The 25345-nt window shown below is 37.1% G+C and overlaps 1 protein-coding gene across 9 annotated transcripts in view; it reads left to right on the forward strand.

Moving 5' to 3' along the window:
- Pak3 (p21 (RAC1) activated kinase 3) overlaps positions 1 to 25345 on the forward strand; it is a 268737-nt gene that overhangs the window by 232103 nt on the left and 11289 nt on the right. For all 9 annotated transcript variants that reach the window (XM_045140431.1, XM_045140432.1, XM_004659125.2 and 6 more), the window contains 5 exons: positions 3515 to 3563; positions 3847 to 3959; positions 5522 to 5639; positions 7241 to 7340; positions 7839 to 8035. In XM_045140431.1, coding sequence (XP_044996366.1) covers positions 3515 to 3563; positions 3847 to 3959; positions 5522 to 5639; positions 7241 to 7340; positions 7839 to 8035 — 577 coding nt within the window. The remainder of the gene's footprint in view (positions 1 to 3514; positions 3564 to 3846; positions 3960 to 5521; positions 5640 to 7240; positions 7341 to 7838; positions 8036 to 25345) is intronic.

Genomic DNA, 25345 nt, shown 5'->3' on the forward strand with positions numbered 1-25345 from the left:
CTTTAGGTAACCATTATGCCATATGGTTGGCATGAGGAATTTATAATATTAGGGTGCTTCAGTTATCACAAGGAGAGGGGTTCTTAGTTTTACACCAGGTACCACTTTCATAATGTGTTCTGTGAACTCTAAGTTACAAATAATTTGGAGGTTGATATTGTTATTAATAGCTTGATTTTTTTAGTTCATTAAGCAAAAAATTACAACTGCTGCTTAGAGTATTTTGATCTTTAGATGATATCCAACTATATATAACTAAAAGGTAACCTGTGTGATATTTGAATTACTTCTATGTTAGGTAAATATTGAACTTGTTATGAATTTTGAAACATCAAATATCTTGAAAACTACCAAATGTGTAAAGAGATTTATAATTGTCCACAGACTTTAATTTGAGAAGTTAGTAATTATTTTAGGAAACAAGCATGCAAATAGTCATTATTACTGTTAATATGTACTAGGCAAATAGTATACACCAGGACTGTACATATATTTTAAGCCCTGAATACACTTAATTCTCCCTTTATCCTGAGCCACAGAGGGTAAATTACTTATGTTCACACAACTAGAAACTAGTATAAGTTTAATCAAGGGATATTTGGTAAGCAGGAATGAGAAATACTATTCTCAACCCAACAATGAACGCACGTTAACAGATGAATCTTGAAGGAGAATGAAATCTTTGGAGGAGAAATTCCCATTTAATTGAGGAATATATCAACATTAAACTGTTGGAATATAAAAGCAGAATAGAACTGTGATTCAGAGACATGTTAGGCATGCAAAGATGGGGCTAGAAATCAGACACTGTTTCACTCTACAGACAGTACCTTAGTTTGTGAATTGTGGTTGAGGGTTCTGCAAAGGAAGGTGGGCAAGCTAATAACTTGCTGATCAATATGTTTACTTTGAGGAGTAGTAAGGACTATGGAGTGTACATCACCACTTTTAGAGAATAAACGTTCAGTGGAAATCTGACTTCCACTAAACAATTGCAGATATCCAGTAAGAAGAGGAAAGGGGAGATGAAAAAAATCATTTTTAATTAATAACCAATGCCCTAGAATTTCAGAATCTTTAAACCTCTGATAATGTAGCAATTCTATACCCATGACTGTTGTAAAAACCCAGGATATTGGGATTTCAGGATTATGGCTCTAGCTTTTTTTAGACAATAAAATGCTAAAGGGAATGAGTGACCCAAAAAAGAAAAAAAGACGTGAAGGATTTAAAGGTAAACCTCCAGAGAAGTTAAACACTAATCCCACTTGCACTCCAAATCAATCAAAAGTTTACCCCCTAGGGCAGTGGAAATGAGCTTCAGGGTTGGAGGGACACCCATTGTGAATAAAAGGAAAGCCACATGGACTAGCATTTTGGTTCTTTCTCCATGTTTTAAATGGACCAACTCCCATTTTATTTGTTTTATGTATTAAGAGTTACTGCCTATGATTTCATTCAATAAAAGTGTTCAAAACTTTAAAGGAAAAATGCAATATTCTTTCCCTGTGTGTGGGGAGGGAGGGATGTGAAACCTCAACACAGTGTTCCAGTAGATCACCCTTAACCTCTGTCCTTGGAAAATAAGTACATGCTAGCAAAATTGTGGGATGGAATATAGAGAATTGCTAAATTCTGGTTCAAGTGGCTGCTATGGATTAAGTGTGATTTTCAGCCTAAATTCAATAAATACTTTAAAAGCTGAGCAGAATGTGGAGATCAGTAGAGCTATTGATTACAGAATAAATCATGGAATTAAAGAACTTCAAAAATAAAATAGCAAATACATTATACAACACAGATAAGAGAGTCTGATAGACTTGAGTTGTAAACCATCTAACCTTGGACAGTTTATTTAGCCTCCCTAAGCATTAGGTTCCTCATTTATGTCAAATGGACTATAGAAATGTGGTAGTAGCCTTACATAGTATATGAACATTATATAGGAATGAATAATCTATATCTAAGTAGCCTTATATTGAAATAAGCATTATATAAAATCAATTACATAGAGTTATTAATACAGTGCCTGACCCACATAATAGACTCAGTACATTGTTTATTGTTATTATCATTACTATTCACCATGTGAGGGGACTGAAAATCAGTGGGAAATGACTAGCCCAAGGTTAGGTAACTTGCTGATGGGAGGGCATATATTAGAACTTAAATCACTGTTAATAATCACACATTCCTTACACTATATTATCCATTTTATATCCTGGGAGCAGATAATATATAAACTTCTTAGGCTTATGAGAAATACACTGGCTCATCTAGAGAGAGGAACTATAGAGAAAAGGCTTACATAAGAAAAGAATTTCTGAGCTGGATGTGGTGTCTCATGCATATACTCCCAGCACTTGAGAAGCTAAGCAGGAGGATCACTGAGAGCTCATGGTCAGCCTGGGCTACTTAGGGAGTTCTATGCCAGCCTGAGTTACAGAATTAGACATTGTGACCATTCCCCCAAAAAGTAATAGAACAGCAAAGGGAGGAAAATAAAAATGAAAAAAAAATGGAAAGGATTCCTGGATTCATAAAACAAAACATCAAAGAAAATGGAGAGTATGAGAAAAACAATTCAGAAAATTTACACAACAATGTTGCAGCCTTATAGTGCCTACTGAAGGCAAGGCTGATTTCTATCCTAAATACTTAATTTGATGCAAATGAAACTGATAATTTTTCCTTGGAGTTGGAAATGAGAGATACTTCAAAATGTGTGAGTCCCAGGAAAATACTTGGAACTCAACTAGGCTATACATTTTTCATTTGGCAAGCAAGGGATGTTAGAATGGAAGCATCGTTATAACCAAGACTCAAAAAATGATGAATTGTCGCAAAATACTTCACTAGAGTAAAATCACAGAAGCAGTTGAGAAATTTAGCAAAAAGAAGGAAAAAGACAATAGTTTCATAGTAAAGTCATGTTATTGCCGAGTGATTGAGTCATTAGGTGAAGGACTAGAAATGTATGGAAACAAGTACTCTCTTCATATGCTAACAATGAAGGTTAATTTATGGCTGCATGAGCAAAAGGTAATGTATTTTTCCCTAAACTTTATTTCATCAGAGACCTGTAACGTTTGTTGTTGCAAGATAAAGAATATTCAGAATATTCCAGTTTACTAAGAGGAACAAAGTCATTTGGATAAGTTCATTAATGCATGGTTCATGGACTAGGAACTGGTGCCAGAAAGTCTGCTGGGAGTTTCTAGTTTCCAACAAAGGATTCATTGTGATTTTTTTCAAGTACAATTACTATATAAAGCACTTGTTCTGCTATTGTACACCTAGAAATTTGTGAAGAGGGTTGATCTAGTATTGGATAGATCTAGGACTGAGTGCTGTTAACACAATGATGTTCAGAGAATTGCTCCTGCTTTATCTCATCATTTAATCTTTACTTTGTTAATTTATCTCTCCTCCAAAGAAATTACATTTTCTTATAATAGAAATAGATCAGTAGCACTTTGATTGCTTATTCATTGGCTAATTTTCACCTTTACAGGGCATCAGGTACTGTTTATACAGCACTAGACATTGCCACCGGACAAGAGGTAGGTGCTACCACCCGGATCTACATGGTTTTCCTTTGTTTGTGTTTACCAGGTTTTCTTATTGATGACATTTATACCTCATGGGTAGCATTAAGCTATGGTGGGAGTTTATTTCATTGGTGTTCAAAACATGTGGACTGGATGGGTTGTTTGGCCTGAACATGGGTTTATACAGTTAAACAATAGATAAATAGTTTATATAAACCAAACTTTGTCCCCTCAAATACTGATATGTAGGTTTATTATACTTTTCATTAGTTTTTATATTTTAATCATCATGCAGGTGGCCATAAAGCAGATGAACCTTCAACAGCAACCCAAAAAGGAATTAATTATTAATGAAATTCTGGTCATGAGGGAAAATAAGAACCCCAATATTGTCAATTATTTAGATAGGTAAGTATGTTATTATTTACATGTTTTTCTTTTTCTTTTCTTTTTTTTTTTTTTTTGGTTTTTCAAGGTAGGGTCTCACTCTAGCCCAGGCTGACCTGGAATTCACTATGGAGGCTCAGGGTGGCTTCGAACTCACGGCGATCCCCCTACCTCTGCTCCAGAGTGCTGGGATTAAAAGCGTGTGCCACCACGCCCGGCTTACATATTTTTCTTTATGAGTTATCATTTTCTTGACAAATTATTTTATTGATGATTTGCTAACTTAGTAACTATTTTACAATATTTCACAAATGGTACAAAGTGGTAGAGTATGGTTTTTGCTCAGCTTGCATTTACTTATCTTTGTCCACCCATCAAGCACGTAAAAACATGTGTTATGGAAGTGGCTATAACATAAGCTGTTTATGTGATTTCATTATGAGTATGGTGGCTCCATGCTGGCAGGAAATGGATAAGTGCTTATAGGAAAGAGCAGGGGTGTTTGAAACATTTCATCAAGTGTATGTTAGAGCCAGGATTGTCTCTTGGAGGCTTAGTGAAGAAGTCAGACTACACTTGCTCTGCTTTTAATGGGTGCTTTGTGATTAACTGATAGTGAGATCCAGGGAATTGAGATTTTAACCTTAAACCTTTGTTCCTAAAGAAGGTAATTAATGCCTCTTTCATCAGTGGTATTAACTATTTATTATAAATAGGCACTTAAAGACAGTGGTAACTCTTCTCTTGGGGTTAGCTTCTGTCTTGTTCATGTTTAGCAAGTGTTTGTTTAGCACCACAGGGCTGTATTGTCTGAGGGAATACAAAGGAAATCAGGCTAAGTCTTCAGTCTCCATGAGCTTTAGAGTTTTGTGTGCTCTCTGGACTAGACCAGTGAATCGGGAGGAAAAGTGGTGAAATAAGAGCACAAATGAATGTTACATTTCTGATTATGGTTTCTTGAAGCATTCTTTAGGTCCTATCACCATCGCCTGTAGTCGATCTCATATTTATAATTGTGTAAAAGTTGTATTTGAACATATAAAATGTACAGATTTCTATGCTGTTCTCCATAATGAAATAGAGGCTATGAATTTTCATTTATAAGAGGCTTGAAAAACCTTACAGGTACTGTGATTGGAGTACCACTTAATAGAAAGTCTTGCTTCATAGTGGTATATATTTGTTTCAATGCTGGGAACAGAACCCAGGGTCTTATGCTTGCTAGGAAAGTAAAATGACACTGAGATACATCCATTTCCCCTTTGTTGAGTTTCTTTGTAGTTCAGGCTGTTTCCCAAATAGCTGGGGTTACAGGTGTGTTCCATCATGTTCAGCTTAGGGTTCACCATGATTTATCTCTTGGATGGGGCTGGGTGTTTGAATAATCTGTGCTCTTTACCTGAATTGTAAGGCTCTAGTGACCTTGGTTCCCATGCTTGATCACTGGGGTATGCTCCTCAATGACTGCTTAAAGAAATCACATGAACTTCCTCACAGTTGAATGTTATTCTAATGAAGACCTGAGAATATGAGTCTCCATTTTCTTGGTTTAAAATCAAAGTATTTTCCTTTTCTTATTATAGCTACTTGGTGGGTGATGAACTATGGGTAGTGATGGAATACTTGGCTGGTGGATCTTTGACTGATGTGGTCACTGAGACCTGTATGGATGAAGGACAGATAGCAGCTGTTTGCAGAGAGGTAAGAAAAGAGAGAATTGCTTGCTCATGAGAACACCATAATTGTTTGTCATTTCTTAATGTCTATTCAGAATGTTTACAACTTCAAAATGACAGGGCATAATTTTCCTACTAAAAAGATTTGCAAAACTTATTTAAAACCATAACCTAATAACATTTCTTTGCACTGACTTCCCCAGAACCTTGTTTCACTTAGTTGCTGTTCTGTGTATCTTTTGAATTCTATTATACCATACGGGAGGTGCGGGCTAAGTTCACATTCTGTAGTGTCAGGCAACATAGCAAATGATGATGTTCACTTGGAACTTCTTTCTGATTTGAGGGAATTTTTATAAGGCGTCTATTTTGTTCTGCATATACAATGAGTCTTACAAAATACAGACTACATTGTATTCCACTCAAGTTTTACAAGGCAATTTAAACAATATCCTCCTTCTACCCAGAAAGCAGTTGCTTTTACAGCACACTCTGAATATCCCACAAACTCATCTGGTGAGGCTGTGGGTCTGTCACTTCCAAGAAAAGTGATATAACAGCTAGTGCCCCTAGTTTCAAATTATTTTAAGGATCTTATTTTATTATTAGGTTCCATGTTTTAAAAACACAAATTCTTCAATGAGGTGTCAGGTTGCACATGATCATCTTCCTAATGCATTGTGGTGAATTTTTCTATCAACTACAGCAGGAACTGTGACTCACTGAAACTTACAAACCAGTGACAGGAAAACAAAACTAAATGATACCAGCTAATTATTTTAATTTAATGTTGACTAGTTCTCTTACATTTCCTCCTTCTTTGTTCTCTTCTCATTCACATCCCCCTCTCTAAACATATACATTATAGCAACAAATCATGTTTTTTCTTCATTCTATAAATCAAGCTTGCAGTCACTTTGGAGAGTATATTGTCCTGCCTTTCCATCTTTTAATATGACCCAAAAGATATTTACAAAGAAGTATTTATAATTATTGTATAGTATAGAGCCCTTCCTAAACCTGGCTGTCCATTACAAATTGCTTGAGGAATTTGTTTTAATAGCATACTCATGTGTCCTACTCTACACCTACTAAGTCAAATTCTACCATATATACTAAGGGTAACACCATCTATATAAGACTAAAATGAGTCCATATCTAATAGATAATGAGGCCAAAGAATGACTATATCAATTGGTTGGTTTGACTATCAGTTATTAGTGCTACTTATCTTATTATCCCTCTTCCAGGCCTGTACTGACATGGGAGCAATCAAATATCTCAGGTTATGTAGAATCACTTATGTGAATGGCAATGTGGTTTTAAAGTGGTATTAAAACTTTCAGTTAGCCTGGAGTGGTGGTACATGCCTTTAATCCCAGCACTCAGGGGGTAGAGGTAGGAGGATCACTTTGAGTTCAAGGCCAGCCTGGGACTACAGAATGAGTTCTAGGTCAGCCTGGGCTAGAATGTGACCATACCTTGAAAAAAATACCAAAATAAATTCAGTGATCTATTTCATTTGGTAATATCAAACCATAACTTTTCACAAAATTTGTCTAGAGATAACATTTGGAATAAACAAATTCTTTGTGATATAATTAGAACTTTTTTTCTGATTAATAGTGTCTCCAAGCTTTGGATTTTTTGCACTCAAACCAAGTGATCCATAGAGACATAAAGAGTGACAATATTCTCCTCGGGATGGATGGTTCTGTTAAATTGAGTAGGTATTTCTATTCAGATACTATTTAAGAAAATGTCCTGGAATTTATGCTCTTCTACTACCTAGCTTGAGATGACAATGGCTACTGAAAGTGGCATATTTGAAAGCAATTAGAGCCCAACTTAAATTAAAGAACTTGCCTAAACTCTGTCCCTATACATTATAATCACATGTTTTGGAATTAATATTTCAGAATTTCTACTGGTTTTCAAAGTGGATGGATGATGGCAAATAACTAACTAGAGTACATGAAGATTCTGAAAGTTATAGGAAACAAAAAGTACTAGCGAAGGAACTATATTAAGTCTAGCAAACATGAGATCACATTAGAAAATTATTCCAGAGCCCTTTAAAATCAGGATCAGTTAAGAGATCAAGTAACAAAATGCTATGTTCTAGGCAATTGTGAAAGCCCAGTCTTAACATGAAAGGAGTGCTTAGACGCATGAAGAAAGAAAATAATTTATGTTTTGCTTAATTGATTTCTCTTCTCTACAGCCGATTTTGGGTTCTGTGCCCAGATCACTCCTGAGCAAAGCAAACGGAGCACTATGGTGGGGACTCCCTACTGGATGGCACCTGAAGTGGTGACTCGAAAAGCTTATGGCCCAAAAGTTGATATCTGGTCTCTGGGAATTATGGCAATTGAAATGGTGGAAGGTGAACCCCCTTACCTTAATGAAAATCCACTCAGGGTAAGTCAGAGGAAAACACAGGTATTTCATACACAGTAAAGGTAAAAGACCAAGTATCATCCACCATATTGCCCAATGCTAGTTCTTTTCCTAGGACAAGTAACTAAGAAATACTAAATTATCATTTGTAAATTACTGGGAGTAATTTGTTTTTCTTAAGAAATCTCAACAGTTGTGTGAAAGGCTTTGTTCTCCATATTTCTAAATAATAATGACCTTTAAAATTTTTTACAATGCACCTTCATTAGTCTGGTTTCTCTTCAGATCATATAAACACTTTGCCTTTTGTAATACAGCTACCTACTATAAGACAATAGAAAGGGATGAAGATGTAAGAAGAAATGGACATTATTAATCATGTACCTAGGAAACACCTGCTTTATAATTATGCTGTCAAACTAATCAATACATTTTCAGAACTGCTATGCTTTTTAAATTTGGATTTTCCTTCATTATCAGTAATGATTCACTGAGCAACAATAGTCTGATGAAATGACAAACTTAATTAAAAGACTGTTAAGTAGAAAAATAAATTGAGATAGTCTGAGTTGGATAGTTCAGTTTTCCACTACAAGATTGCAGGTTGGGGGCTGGAGAGATGGCTTATCATTTGAAGAGCTTGCTTGCAAAGCCTAAGGACTCAGGTTCGAATCCCAATACCCATGTAAGCCAGTTGCACATGGTAGCACATGCATCTGGAGTTTGTTTACAGTGGCTAGAGGTACTAGCATGCCCATTTTTTTTCTCTATCTTTCTCTCTGTCTCTTATAAATAGAAAAAAAATCATTTTAATTAAAAAAAAATCACAGGTTGGATCTAGTTTCCTTTGCAAAGAAAAAAAAAAGCTGTTCTGTAGTCTCTCTGGCTTCATTCAGAGACGGGCTGCTGATCATGAGGACAAAGGACAAAAGCATACAAAATAAATGTTTGCTAAATGCAGAAGTAAGCCAGGAACTATTGTGCTATATATAGCCAGCAATTAACCTGAATCTCTGTGCCATAAACATAAAGGTCACAAAATTGTTTATGGAAGAAAAAATGGACAGATTCAAATCTACTCTCTAAATGCATGCACAACACCAATACCAGAGTCTCTGTCATTACCACTGAGTCTAAGATTGAATTTTATCCTTGGTGAACAAAAACCATTGTCCTCAGTAACAATTCTTTTTTCATTATACTGGCAAAATCTATATTCAAGCCAAATGCATATAGCTTTCTATACATGCAGAGAAACCTGTAAGCTAAATATCTAGTTGTTTTTGCAGCTGAAAACTTTGCCAGTGGACCCACATTCCTTATGTATGGAAAGGTGGCCACCTCTTCCTGGTTCCCTTCTAATTCCTGATACTGGATTTCTTGTCCTAGACCCTGCATTGGTTAGAAAACAACAGATATGAGTGACTGCCCTAATGAATGCACTGGGCTGCTACTCTGGTCTCATGAAACAATCTGCAAGTAAGATGTGCACATTGATTAGCTGCCTGCAGGGCTAAGTGGAGAAGAAGGGGCATTTTCCCACCATTTGTAGGTCAACCCTTGATGCGTTTAATCAAGTCCACCCCTGACCTATGGACCAGCACATCAGGATAATTACATGGGCTTTTCCTTGTTGTTTAACTACCTTTGCCCATTAAGAAATAGCAGTGAGAAAACACATCAGGCCTGCTGTTTCCCTGGATTTCCTCCTCTAAGTCTGCAGAGTTTGGAGGCACTAAACGGATTATGGCTCTTTTGCTTTCTGCCTAGTAGTGAGCAATTTACAACCTGTAGAATTTAAGGATTACATAAATGGCTGTGTAAAGCAACTGGTCTCGGTAGTGCACTTACTACCTTCTTCTGTTCCCCAATTATAACTGATCTCTCTTTAGCTAGACTGCTAATTGTTGGGGAGGGAAAGGAAACAAGTTTTACTCTTCATAGGCATCTTTCAGCCTCAGGTCAAAACTCATAATTAACAGCTTGTCTCTTAGAATCTATAGCCTTATATCAAAATAGTAGGAGCAAATTAATAAACCACAAACTTCAGGAAGCTCACATTGGAGCTATGACAAAAAGACCTGTCAAAAAGACCACCCTGTTGAATTTCAGTGATAAGGATTTACTCTGACTTTGCACATTACTCTCTTTGTGTGATCAGCCTCCAATTAATTAATCAACAAGCACATATCAAGCCAGCCTAACTTGGAGGCTCGCTCTCCTAGACAGCAGAAGTACTTTTAAGTGTTGATTGTAAATATGCTTTCCTCATGTTCTCTTAGTGAAAACACAGTGTCTTGCCCTTATTTGGGACCTGAAAATGATACTCATTGAAGCCATTGAGACATTGAAGAGAAAACTTATACCATAAAGTTGCAAGGAATCTACATTTTCTTAAATCCTTATGGCCAGGCCCTGTGAGGAATGCAAAGCTTCAGGAGAGAGTTGAAAGAAACTGGATTCTTTAAAATCTTTCCAGGGCTGAAACCTGTCCCCCATTTGTATGCTTTGTGTTAGAAAGGAGTAGAAGGAATGGATTGAAGTAAGTAAATGGGAGAGAGTAAAAGAGTGATGGGTGGCATGCACTTGTGAAAACAATTGGTTTAGTAGTCAGGCATATATGTCTGGGTCCTGGCTCTGTGACCTAAAAGATCTGTGACATTTTGCAAGTCACTTCAAACCTTTCTAAGCCTATTTCTTTTCTGTAAAATAGTTATAATATCTATCTTCCTGCATCAACACGAAAACAAAGTGTGTAACTCACCTAGCACCAAATCTAGCTCCCTGAAGAAAAATGCATGTGGAAATTCAAATATGAATAGGAAAGTAAAGAAAAAACTGATTCTTGGAGAGGTTTTTACTCACTCTTGAAGGGAAATTGAATCACAACCTTTCCAGGAACTTTTCTACCAACTAGCTGCATATCATTCCCCCATACTGCCCCCAGTGCAGAAGATTCTGTAAATTCAGTTAAATTAGCATAAATAGGTAATACTGAACAGGACAGGCTCAAGGTAAAATCTCATTCTGTGCATGTAAAAGTTGTTTGTATTTCACTGTGGCTTGTATCTTTGTTGTGCCTTTGATTATTCGTATATTTTTGATGCAAAGAATTGCCAATTCTTCTCTCTAGGTATAAAATTATGGAGATTTTAAATATAAATTACTCTGTAATAATTTACTCAACTTGTTCATAAAATGCCTTTTAAAGGTCAGAGAGCTGTTAACTGTACTAATGTTATGAAGTTGGTAGCCCTTCCTCAGACCAAGGAGACAGGCTTGTTACTATCTCCACACTACCTGAAGTCCTTGCACCCAATACAATTCATTTTAGACATGTTCTGTGACTGACTGACATTTTTTATTCAGTCTCCAATAATAAAATTACTCATTTTTTTGTTTGCTAAAGTTACTGGAGGTTAAAAATCCAACTTTCCCTGTGAATATGCAATTCAAATGCTTATTTATGTTCATATCAACATTTTTTGTTAATTAAAGATATGCTTGTTAAGATCTGTGTTTATAATGACCTGATTCTCAAGAAGACAAACTAATTTCTATCACAAAACCTTTTGTTTTCTTTGGTAGCAACAAAGAAAGCACCTTATAAAATTAAGTTAACACACACAGTGAGGCTGTTCTTATCAAGTTATATTTTGATATTTGTGAAATGCCTCAGTAATGCTCACTTGAAGTCCATATTAAACTTTTTGAATTCTTCCTCTGTATTATTTTCAAATCTCCTATCCAAGCCATCAGGAACTGTCAGTGTTCTCTTTATAACCTTGCTTTAAGCATCTAGGAGGCTGAACAAACTTTGAACCACTGGAAGACAGTTATATGTATCACTGTTAAAAAAAACAATATGTGATATAATGTGAACCACAGACCCCCTACACCAATACTTGACCTCATTGTTTGTACACTGGTGTCATGTGTACAGTGGAGGAACCAATGATATCAGATTCAACCCACCCCTCCACCCAGAACAGTGGTAAGAAGGACTAAGCCAATTGCAAAGGTACATGGAAAGCCCCTTATAGAACATTGTCCACACTGAAAAAGCTTTTTCTTCATTCCTCTTTAAAAAACTACACTGTCATTGGGTTCACATTTCTCCATTCTCTCTAAAACTTCAAGAGTAATGATACGAAAACCTAACTGAAATCTTATTTAGCTATGTTTTTTTTTCAGATTTACCAAAACACTAATGCTGCCAAAAACAGGAACAACATTCATTACACATATATCTCCATGTTATCAATTTTGTGTCTGCTCAACATGAAGTTCATCATTAAAATGAAGTAGCTAGCTGTGAAATACCTGACACATATGGGAGCATAATGCCCCATGGGACTTCCTGCTGTGATAAAGGGTGCATTGCCTGGATATTCAGGAAGCAAGAAGGATACCAATCTAAATTCTGGGCTATTGCCTATAACAAAAGACTTCCTAGTCTCCTTATATGCCAATAACTAAAACTCTACATAAATGTCAGTTTTCTTATTATGTAATGTAGGAGCAGCGGAATTCTAGGGGAGTAAGATGTGTAGAAAAAGAGAATCTGCAGCCATTAAAAAACAGCAACTAAGGGCCAAACTGCATTTTGTTCCCTCCAACCACTGGAACCCGCACTGTGGATTGGAATGTCTGGGTTTGATGGCGCGTGCTCATTTGGAATTAAAGTCAGACATAAACTTCCTGAGCACCAGAGAAGCAAGCATACTTTGCTAGCACTCAGTCAAGATTGTTTTGAATGTATTTCAGGAAGAACTGGGAGCATTCCCTTCTTTTTCCGTAAGCCACCATGGAACAGCAACCTTTATTGATGACTTGTTGACACTCCTCCTCCTTTGAGGGCTAACCTACAAGGAGAGGCGAGTTGGGATAACTACAACTAAAATAATTATTGAACAGTAACAGGGTTTCTTTTTAATCAGCCAAAAAATATTACCTGTCAAAAGATCGAAAGTGCAAGACTCACTGGTTGTCAAGAATTCAACATAGGAAAGTGGGACTTAGCCATAGGAAAGCTGCAAGTCTCATTTAGATTGTAATTCATAAGCAGACAGTTCAAACTGATGAGTTATGATACAGAAGACAGCCAAGGAAGAAATTGATTCCATAGTGAGCTAAAAATCCAAGAAACTCAAACCAGGCAAAGAGAAAAGAAAGTTTTTAAATGTGGTGACCAGAGAACCACTGTTGGCCAAGACTGAGATTCCCTTATCCTGTGTTTTTTTTTTTTATATATCATAACCCAGAGATATATTTGCTTATTGCCCTAATAAGTACCATACCATGACCAAGAAGCTAAGTCCCTCAAAATGAAAGACAATTATAAAAATACTCATTTTGGATTGCCATGATGTGGATTATCCTGTGTAAATGCCCACTCATATGTCTTATTCCATACCTCTGGAAATATGTGTTTTTACAAATGAGAAGTGACTTTAACAAGGGGACCAATAAAATTAAGATGATATTTTGACTTATACCCATACTAATGTAGTCACAATGTCTTTTCAGAAAATCCTTTGGACTGTGACAGAAGGATGCTCCAAAATGTTTTAGCTAAACCTCTCAGTAGAGAAAGTTACTTCATTAAGTCAATCTTAGTTCTGTACCAAGGAAAGCCATAGTTTAAACATTCTAAGAATCATGCTAGCCTTTTATTATAGCTTTTCTTTTCTTTCTTTTGGGAGAGAGAGAGAAAGAGTAAGAATTATCCCCATCTTCAGATGACAAAATTCATCAAGATTTTTGGACATATTTTTATATATTTTTTAACTTTCTATTAGTTTTGTACTCAGTGAATACAGTCAAGCTGTTACCATTGTTAGCCTCCTCCATGTCCTACAACCTCCTTATGTTCCCCCCTTGTTGAGGTAGATGGGTCATGCATTGTGGAGTTAGTCCACAGTCATGGTAGGAGGAAATATCTCTGTGTATCATGACCCAATGTGTGGCTCTGATATTCTTTCCACCCCCCTCTTCTGCAAAATTTCCCTGAGCCATGTTGGGTTCATTTTGGGTCTGCTTCTGGGATGAAGTGTTGGGAGCCTCTGTGTCTCTGGATATCTGATTTGGTAGAAGTTGATTGTTGTCTGTCAATCTCCTTCACCATTATGCTGGTAACCAGTTCATCAGAAAAACATCACCCTTGCTTGTTTCGCCAATTATTCTTAGTTTCAGCTGTGGCCCTTTTGAAGTATGATGAGGTGGTTCCCTCCTTAGGATCTGAGTCTCTGAAAAAGAAAAGCAGATTCTCCAACAGAGAGTAAAATTAGCACCAGATAAATGGGATAACCCTTATTTTTTTATAGAGAATTAAATAGGTGTAGGCCCTCTTGTAGCTCAAAATTGGTGGTAGCTTGATAATAGAGGGCAGGCTCATGTTTGGATTTGGTTCTGACATGTTTTCCAGCTCCAGCTATGGGTCCTGTTGAACTGAGCAGATCAGTTAGCCAAATCAAGAGCAGTTGGTTTCCCACCATGGCTGTGCACCACTATTGCACTTGTGAGAGCATCACAACAGGTGATTTGCTGTTAAGTAGATTAGACCATGGGTTGCTTGGACAACAGATATTGGTCATTTTTCCCCAGTCGCCCATGTAGCACCTTCTGGCACTAGACACGCTGACTGTCTGGGGACTGACACTCTTCCAGCTTCCAGCCATGTCATTCCAATTTACATGTCAACCGCATATGGTGTCTTCAGCAGTAGGGTCTTACCACTAACCTTTGGTGGGTCATCAAGTACTCTGACAGAAATCTGTCATTCTTTTAGAAAACCTTGTAGGTGTATCTGATCAAAAGCTCATTGTGGATGATAGCCGCATGCTGGTACTGGGAGTTACAGGTCAGTGCCCACTAAGAAAAGGAAAAAAAAAGATAACTAATATAAAAGAGTTAGAGAGAAGAGAGAGAGAGAGAAAGAGAAAGAGAGAAGCTGTAGAAGATTAAGTTCAGTCTTCATCATACCCTCTCCAGTGCCTTGTGACTCAGGTGTTCCCTGTAAGGGCCTGGTGAAGGTTCAACCATTTGGTCTGACTTTTAGGATGTAGAATTTATGGTATAATTGCCATTTGGGTCTAGTTTTGTGTCCTCCACCCCCTCCCTTGCCCTCCTTTCCCTCCCCACCTACCCTGTTGTCTAGTCCTTGAGATACTTTGCCAGTAAATATGAGAAGACAACAGACAGAAATATGTGATGTCTTCACCAACTTCACAGGTCCTATGAGTTGAAGAATAGATTCAATTACAAGATACATCAGTCAGGAACTCCATGACTTTGTGTAGGTCACTTCTTCTTGAGCTTCCATTGTCTTACTGCTTCAAGTGAATAGTGTTTGTCTAAGCTATGCTTTTCCAGTGGGTTTAGCAAAGCACTAGAGTTGTCTGGAGATTGGGCTATTGAAGGAACCAAGAGGGAGATCACCATGTAAGGCACTTGACTCCAGCAGAATAGTTCTTTTTAAATTGATTTGTGTGTGTGTATTGAGCTATCACACGAAATTTTCTCAAGCAAAGGGAGAAACTTCTTGATCTCTTACTTTAATTCTGTGTGTCTGGGATGCAGAAATCTATAGTTTTCCCTGACTCTGCTGAAGGGCCATAGTCTGAGTACCTTTAAATGTGCTTTCAAATGAGTGATCTTCATAAAACAGCCCTAATATATCAATCCCATGACCTTCAGATTAAAATTTATACAGCAGAGTTGAAAAATACCCCTTTGTCTTACCAAGTAACGACAACTGACCATGATATAAAACATGTTGTGCATGGAACTCAATAACATCATACTGGATGGTCATCTTGGACACACATCTGTAAAGATTTCAGCAGTGATAAAGCTCTTACTTTTCTTTTTTAATATTTTATTTTTATTTATTTATTTATTTAACAGAGAAAGATGGAGAGAGAGAGAGAGAGAGAATGGGCATGCCAGGGCCTCCATCCACTGCAAATGGAACTCCAGACGTGTGTGCCCCTTTGTGCATCTGGCTAACATGAGTCCTGGGGAATCATGCCTCGAACCAGGGTCCTTGGGCTTCACAGGCAAACACCTTAACTGTTAAGCCATCCCTCCAGCCCAAGCTCTTACTTTTCTTACATTTCTTTGAAATATGATGAAAAAATGGATGTTGTTATGTACAGAGTTGGCTAGCTAGTGAACAGCATATAAGATAGAAGTATAAATCAGCTTATATAGGCAGTAATGTATGTTCTACAAATCCTATCATAGTCAGGATGTGTTTGTATCTAATATGGTGATTTGAAAAGGCCCCTCAGGGAGTTACTTAGCCCTTTACTGCTCTGATGTTCTGAATTGAGATTCAAGCAAAGTGTAACATTATACATTTTTTAAACTAGAAGTTTGGTGTGGGTTTGGACATGTAAATGTGAGGTTTGGAAGGTGATATATGAAATACAATATAAAACATAATATGTTAAATATTTTAAGTGATAGTTTTTAATCACTTTTATTTTTAAAACTTTTGGTCAATATATAATAAGTACACATAATAAAGAGGTACAGAGTGATATTCCCACCCATGTACACAGACTACATTACTCAAATCAGCATAATTATCAATTCCAACTCCTTATCATTATAGAACCAGAGAAATGGAGCACCAGCAAAATAAAATTTAAGATACAGGTCTCCTTCACCTCACTTATTTTCTAGCCTTTGTATTTAATTTTTTTTTTCCTTCTCTTGCATCTACCAGCCTCTCATTGTTCTTTGATCCCTCCCTTACCTTACTTTCTCTTATTCTCATGCCTTCTCTCTTCTCTTCTACTTCCTGGGTCATTTCCCATTGCTTTTGTTTTAATTAATCTCCATGGTTACCCTAACTCCTACTTTCAAATTCCCTATACGTCCAAACCTTGAGTGCTAATAGTGTTTCCCAGGGTTGCTTCATGAGTACAATCGTCTGCTCCACATTCCATAATAAAAATTAGAATGAGGACTGAAGAGGTGGCTTAGCAGTTAAGGCCCTTGCCTGTGAAGGCTAAAGACGCAGGTTTGATTCACCAGGTCCCACGTAAGCCAGGTGCACAGGGTGGCATATGTGTCTGGAGTTTGTTTGCAGTGGCTAGAGGCCCTAGCATGCCCATTCTCTCCCTCCCCCCCTTTCTCTCCTTCTGTCTCTAATAAATAACAAAATAAAATTTTAAAAAATGTTAGAATGCACACATGTGTATTGGAGCCAGGTGGTTTTTATTTTATGTTGGTGGTCAATGCTTAAAAAAAAGCACTCTAGAAAAAGCCTAGGACATCAGTCACTACAATCCAATTACTTTTATTATCAGCCTATAAGGAAAACAATCCCTTTTAGATTAAAATAAATGGCTCTTCAAGAATTTCACAACAAAATAATAATTTGTCCCATAATTTAGTGGTAGATAAAAACTTGTATACAATGCTCTCACAATAGATTGCAAATTTTGAACAAAGCATGCTATACAGTATTTGTTATAATATAGTGATTTTTTTTGAAGATTGGGCACCATTTACCTTCTTCTTAGAAAAAAAAAAAGTATGGCTAGAGAGATGGCTTAGCAGCTAAGGTGCTTGTCTATGAAGCCTAAGGACCCAGGTTCGATTCCCCAGAATACACATAAGCTAGATGTCTGTGGTGGCACATGCATATGAAGTGTGTTTTCAGGGGCTAGAGACCCAGGTGTTCCCATTCCCCTTCCCCCCTTTCTCTAATAAAAATAAATAAAAACAAAAAACACAGGAACATTAGGGATTTTCATGAAATCTATAAATCATCAGAAACAGCAATATACACTCTGAACTATAACCTATGAAAGCCCAGGTCACGACTAAACTAAATCACAAAATGTCAAGTTGTTCATTGCCAAATCTTGCTCATAAAATACTCAGTAGGTGAAAATTCTAAATTGTGAAAGAAGTCAGACAGCAATAGGTTGGATGCAACAGCTGAATTCAGGCTTTTTTTTTTCTAAATCTTCAATGTGTGTGCACATGTGTACAAACACACAAACACACAGAGGCTCAGAAGAAAACAGACTGTGAACCTCCCCCTTTCAACTGCATGTCCGCTGTTTGTTACCTGTTTCCAAGTTGGTGGAGAATGGTTGGCTTCAGAAGAGCCATTTCCTCTGCACAGATCAAATAAGTTTGATGTTTATGCACAATGACTTCACTTGTCTGCCTCTACCCAGAGACTTAAAATATTGATTTCTATCTGACTAAGAGTATGACATTGGGTAAATTATTCTTAATCCCACAGTACTATTTCTTAACCTGTCAACTGAGGATCGCAATCATCTACCTCAGGAGGTTGCTGTGTGGATTTTATAAGCTAATTTAAGTGAGCTAGTAATAATATTTAATAAATTTTATTTATTCTCATTTCCCATGAGCATATGTATACAGATATTGACATATACAGTGACCTTCTCGCTCTTTTTTTTTTAAAAAATATTTATCATTTGCAAGCAGAGACAGATAGAGAGAAGAGAGACAGAGATAATAAGTGTGCCAGGGCCTCCAGCTACTACAAATGAATTCCAGACACTTGCACCACTTTCTGCATCTGGCTTTATGTGGGTTCTGGGGAATTGAACTCAGGTCTTTAAGCTTTGCAGGCAAGGCCTTGCCACTAAGCCACCTTTCCAGCCCAGCCCCCTGGCAGTTTTTGTTCCATTATATTGTTATTACAATAGAGTTTTGTGGATTAGGCTGGAAGCCCATTCACCATGTATAACATGATTTGCACAGGAAAAATGTGTTCTAAGTCCAAGATCTTTAGCTTACAAAAAGATTTCCAACCACACCCGTCGTATCTGTAAAATGTGTTTATGTTGATGCCAAAGCCTCTCATAGTTGGTAATACATTGCCATGTAAGTCCCCTGGTTTGATTTTTGATGTCTTAACATAAATTTCATAAACTGAATGAACTGACGAGACCACCTAAAGCATTTTAATTAAATCTTTAGTGCTGTTGCAAAAGAGTCTTAATGAAAATGTATTCAGTACATATGGATTGTTTGGGGACATATTTAGAGAAATATGGCAACTTCCATGATGACTGCTTTGATCTTTCTAGACAAAGGAAATTACCAATAAGGTAAACCAAATCATTCCTTTCACTAGAATGACTAGTTTTCTCTCAGTGCTTAGGTAAAACAAGATGTACATGAGTGCCAGCTAAAGCTTTAAAGTTTGTATGTGAATACCAACATATTTAGATTTCTCAAACATATTTCTAGAGTATTAGAAATATCTAGGTAATATATATATATATCACAGGGAGAAAGCCATCATATTATTTGTGCCAAACATTGTAATCTAATGTTATAAATAAGCTCTGTAAACCATGGAGCACATCTTACTTAAGCATCTAATAGATTAACCAAGAAGACTTTCTCTGCTCAGGGTCAGAGAATTTCTGAAACTGAAGTTTCTTGAAACTATGTTTTCATGTTCTGAAGAGCACTTGTTCTCCCCCATTCCTCACTAGGCTTGTCCATCCCAGCATGCTGTGCTTCCCTTTCTTCAGCTCTGCCTTCCTTTGATAGCATATCCTTAGGCACACTACACATGGAGCTTTCTTCTTCCTCCTCTAGTGAGCAATGGCTACTCAAGTATTAATACATGTCAGGCTTCCTCAACTCAGAATAGTTGAGGTTTTTCATCTCTCACTTAGCTCCTTATATATTTTAATTAATTTACTTGTGGAAGAGAAAGAGAAGGAGAAAGGGAACTCCAAGGTCTGTAGTCACTAGAAATGAATTCCAAAATGTTTGTGCCACGTTTTGTCTCTGACTTTACATGGGTGGCAGGGGAACTGAACCTGGCCCAGTAGGCTTTGCAAGCAAGCACCTTTAACCACCAAGCAACCTCCCAGCCTCCATCATCTTATATTTTAACGAGCTATTTTTGGTTCTGAGCCTTAATATTTTTTATGTATCTATCTGATATATTCCAATCTCAATGTAATTCATATACTTTGAATAACTTTTTTTGAGCCACAGAACTACAAACAAGTAACAAGTGTCCCTGATGCAACGTGAAAGTATATATAAGGAAAAAAAGGGCTCTGGACACTTAAAAGAAGGGGATAACTATCTGCAGGGTGACCAACTCATTATTCAGGTTTTCTTGGGATTGAAGGCCACAAGATCTTCAATTCTAAAACCCCAGAAAATCAGGATGGTTGGACACTATCTATCTAGTAGAGATGGTAAAGAATAAAGAAGAGATAGCATTTAAACTTGCTCTTGAAGAGCAAGGAACATTTTAAATCAGCAGGTTAGGCAGGCAGGAATGATCACTTCATATTAAGGGAGTGATGAAAAGAATTTTGTGAATATTATATGAGCCTTGGGCGGTGCGTATGTTGGGAGGGAGCAGAGAAAGACAACTAGATTGAGAATAGAACAGAGGAACAATGCTTGAAAGAAAGACGGAGGTGAAATCATGATATATGCTGTACCAAGAAATGTTTACCGGTGGTTTTCCAACCACTATTGTGATCCTCTACTTCTAATAAAATGTTGCCTGGAATCATACATAGGGCTAAGAAAGCAAAATTCCTATGACTGAAACATATGTAGAGTCCTAAAATCTGTGCTGTCACTATATCTCCTTTTATCCTTTCCTGGAGAGAAACATGAGGCAACTCAATTTAAAAACTGCATCTGTGGACCATAAGAGGAAACTAAAACCTTTTAAGTAGATAAGTGAGTGACAAGATTATTTTAAAAAAATATATGTGAGCGTGTGTGTGTGTGTGTGTGTGTGCGCGTGAGAGAGAGTGAGAACGACTTCCCCCAATTTCCCTCTCCTCTCCCTCCTCTTCTTTCTCCTCCCCTCTCCTTACCTCTTCTTTCCTCTCCTTCTCTCCAGCACAGAAATCTGTGATAAGGTACAATTGCTGAGAGGGTTGGACTTCCAAAGGACTAATGGTAGAATAAAGAATGCCAACTAGGACACTATTGGGTCTGTCTCCAGGAAGCCTGATCACAAGAAAAACCAATAGAATTAGAGAGAAGTAGATGGATATGAAAGTCGTGCATTAGTAGAACCTACTAGTTGGAGTGAGGAGGGTGCTGTTTGCGGAAGAACTAGGGGATGATTTTGTGTTTTCTTGCTTATATTAAAAGACAATATATGTAAAGGCTCTAGTCTGGTTTCTAAGAGGCAGCTGATTTTCTTTGAATTTTCCATTACTCACTTAAAACCAACATGTGGTCACTCATGTCCAGATTTATTTTCCTCAATATTCTTATCTAAGACTTGACTTTACTGGCAAAATCCTTTTTTGTTTTCACTGTGCTAGCTACAACTGTATTTGTATCTCATTAGCAAGGCAGTGGGTAACAATTTACTTTTTATGAAGACAGTCCCCAACTAACACAGAATATGTTCCAAAAGTTCATTTTTAAGTTAGTTATTTGGATCTCAAAGTATATTTTCCCACAGAAGCAGCATTATACATAGTGATTAGGTTCCCAGGCCAATCCACAAAGGCCAGTTTTTCCCATAATATAACTGAAAGTGTGGATTTTTGCAATGGAAATAATACTGCTGCAATTAAAATGATAGCAGTAATTGAAAAAAGAAATAGTTTGAAGTTTTTGTTGCCCTCAAATGGTAGTGTTTCATGAAAAGCAAGTTTAATCTTAGGAAGACAAAGCAAAATAGATTTGATGCACAGCTTTTAAAACTTATTTTTAAGTAATGTTTTGGAGGATTTTTAAAATAATAAAATCAGTTGTTCACTTATGTATATTTTATAAACTTTGGAAAGTTGAAAAACATAGTTTTAAAATGAAATCACCAACAATCCTACCACTCAGAGAGGTACTTTTAACATGTTGGTATATTTCAACTTTTTTCTTAATGCACGAGTTTTTTGTTAATGCATATTCATTATACAAAGTGATGAATTTCATAGACATTTTCCTTCATATACAGCATGTACTTTGATGATATTGACTTCACATTACCCTTTCCTGTTTCCCCTAATTTCCCTTCCTTTTCCCAAACAGTAGTCCCTATTTATTTTCATAGCATATGTATACATACTTCATACTTTTTTTTTCTTTTTTATGTGAGATAGTAAGAGTGTATGTGTGTGTGTGTGAGAGAGAGAGAGAATTGGCATGCCAGGGCATCAGCCACTGCAATCGAACTCCAGACACTTGTGCCCCATTGTGTTCATGTGTGACCTTGTCCACTTGCATCACTTTGTGCATCTGGCTTACATGGGACACGTAGAGTCAAACATGGCTCCTTAGGCTTTTCATGCAAGTGCCTTAACCACTAAACCATCTCTCCAGCCCCATGCTTTGTTTTTATATCATATAGTTTTCTACATTCATATCATATATATGCATATAAAATCTAGATTCCATATATGAAAGAAAATGTGACATTTGTCTTTCTAGATCTAGCTTATTTGGCACAGTATGTTTTCTGGGTTAGCTCATTGTACTACACATGACATTTTATTCTTTATTTATTTTTAAACTAACCAACAATAGTTAAGGTGTAGCCATATTATTATTATTTATTTGTGAGGATCTAAGATCAATGGTAATTGACCAAGGTAGGAATCAGCTGTTAAACTATCAACATATACCTCTCAGTCCTGATCCCACCAGAAACCACAAAGAGACCGTAGAAGTTCTGAAGGGTACACATGTGTCTTTGAAGTACTACAGAAATGTGGCACTGGCTCTGCATTACTTCTAACATTCCTTCCTGCAGTGCTTTCTTCTCTCTAGCTGTATATGACCACTCATGCTCCTCAGGCTTGACCATGATAATTAAGGTCATTTTTGATTCATAAATGACATGGACAAAGAGGGGTACATATTTCCTGAGGTGATAAGACATCACTCATAACACACCTGCCAAGGCTCAGGGAACATAGTGAAGGAAGATTTTAAGAGCTACAGACTGGAAAGAGCATCCTACTGCATTTCTCCTCACTCCAGAAACTGACTTATGCATTCATGACTCCACATAGAATACAAATAATCCCGCTGAAGAGGGACCTCAGTGAAACAGGGATGAGGAAGAGGGAACAGAAGAGTACAGCCCAATGGGAATATTACCAACATATGATTTGTTTATACAGTAAAGCGTATACTTAATAATTTTTTAGAAAAACATGATTTGAATAGAGAAGGACTTGTATAGCAAAGATAAGTATGTACTTGCAAGGCAGAGGATGCTATGAAGTTGATCCTGTTAATGATAAAAGTAAGCAACTGACACTGTATAGCATGCATATAGACCTAGAGAGAGTATAAATGGTCTAGGGAAAGGGACAAAACAGGTGTGTTGGTTTAGGGCTGTGTTTGACTACAGAACAGGAAAAAAAAATATTAAAAAAAAACAAACAAACAAAATACCCCACAAAATAGCAATGAGTTTGGGAGCCAACCAAATAAGAGTGCCAGGAGGCAGCAAATATAATATGTAGAAACTAGTTTTCTTTCCTAAGGAAACAAAAATGGTTTGTAAGGACGGGTGCATCAAGCATTCATCGTAATCAAACTGAAATTATTTGTTTCATTTCACATATCTGCTATAGTAATGTACTATGTGACTTTTAGCCAATTCAGTGACTTTCTAAAGTCAGTTTGTGCATTCTTTTTTCATCCCATCCTTTAGTCAATTTTTGTATTGTGAGATGGAAGTCCTAAGAGCAAACACCTGCATTTGCTTAGGAAAAGTTACAGAAAAGTCAATTACACCCAATAGAAGCCTATGTCATTGTAATTCTCACATGTCTCTGCTAGAGAATCTTTCTGTAAAATGCAATAGCTTTTGCATTCTGTGTCTGTTACTCTACAGAAACTGAGTTAAGTCTAAACTGGGCTGAGGTTCTTAGCCAGTGAATCCCAGTGTTGGCTTCAAACTGCCATCATCTGAGAAGCTTGAATTTATTATAAGTCTCAAGCTCTCTACCATCATCTTTCTCTTTCCTTTCAGCTGGCCAGGCCTAGTAAGCTCTGGTATTTTTGAACCACCTCCTCTCATAGTTATTGAGGATACCTCAAAGCTGAGAAATGGGAGTGCTACCCACTCCCCTGCCCTCAACACATCACCCGTTCCCTCTATCTCAGGGCAGTTTCTGTCCTCTTTGGCTCTCCTCACCCTCTGTCTGGATTTCCTACTATCTGCTGTATACATTCCATCTCCACTTAACCTCTCTATCTGTTTCCCTCTCTTCTCCTCACTCTCTCCCTCTTCCTGTCTTTCTCCCTGCTTCTATCTCTGACCCATAACAATAAAGTCTTACACTCAAAATAAAAAGAAAAACTTGGGCTGGAGGGATGGCTTAGCAGTTAAGGCATTTGCGTGCAAAGCCAAAGGACCCAGGTTTGATTCCCCAGGACCCACATTAGCCAGATGCACAAGGTGGCACATGTGTCCGGAGTTAGTTTTGCAGTGGCTGTCAGGCCTGGCACACCAATTCTCTCTTTCTCTCTGCCTCCTCCTCTCTCTCAAATAAATAAATAATTTTTTTAAATTGCCTAGCCACTTGTATCCTGACTCCAGATTTAACAGTTATTGATGTCTAGGTTCCCCTTGCAGACTTTTATGTAATTTGGTAGTAAGATTTAGGTATGGGATTCTTTTAATCCCCTTAGACAATTATAATATCCAACTCTGAGAGCCTCTAGTTTAGCCCATTATATAAATACCTGGCTAGATTAAATCAATAGCTCTGGAGCCAGCAGTAGCAGTCTCACTGGGCTACTCATAAAAAAAAAATGCAGATTTACTCAATTAGAAACTCTCCAAAGAGCCCAGGAACAAGCCATACACATGATTCTGGCTGACACTACAGGTTGAGAGCCAAGAGATTAAATGTCCTAAAACGGCAGAGGTTGTTGGAAAGGAAAGCTTTCCTCCCCAACAGATGTATACTTACCTGGGCAAGGACTTTGAATATAAAACAAAACAAACAAAAATTTCATAATAATATTAGGAGCCCTGGTGGGAAGGGGGGGTAATTATTTTCTATTATTCCAAGTGAGTTCAGGAGTGAACATATCTTCTTAAGACTTATGAAGGTTGGTCCCATCATCAGGCATTCCCCTGCTGGCAATACTGGTGGGAAAACTCCTACTTACTCTTCGTTACCCTGTTCAAATGCCAACCTCCTTTGTCAAGCTTTCTCTGAACTCTGGTGTAAATGGATTTCATTCTTACACTTAGCACTTTCTTCATTTTAGTAATAATTCTTATCATATCATTTTGTAACTTGTGTTCTCTCTCTCAATAAACTATATGATTGAAAGAATGATGACTGCCTTATTCATCCT

The sequence above is a fragment of the Jaculus jaculus genome, chromosome X, assembly GCF_020740685.1.
Source record: "Jaculus jaculus isolate mJacJac1 chromosome X, mJacJac1.mat.Y.cur, whole genome shotgun sequence".
NCBI lineage: Eukaryota > Metazoa > Chordata > Mammalia > Rodentia > Dipodidae > Jaculus > Jaculus jaculus.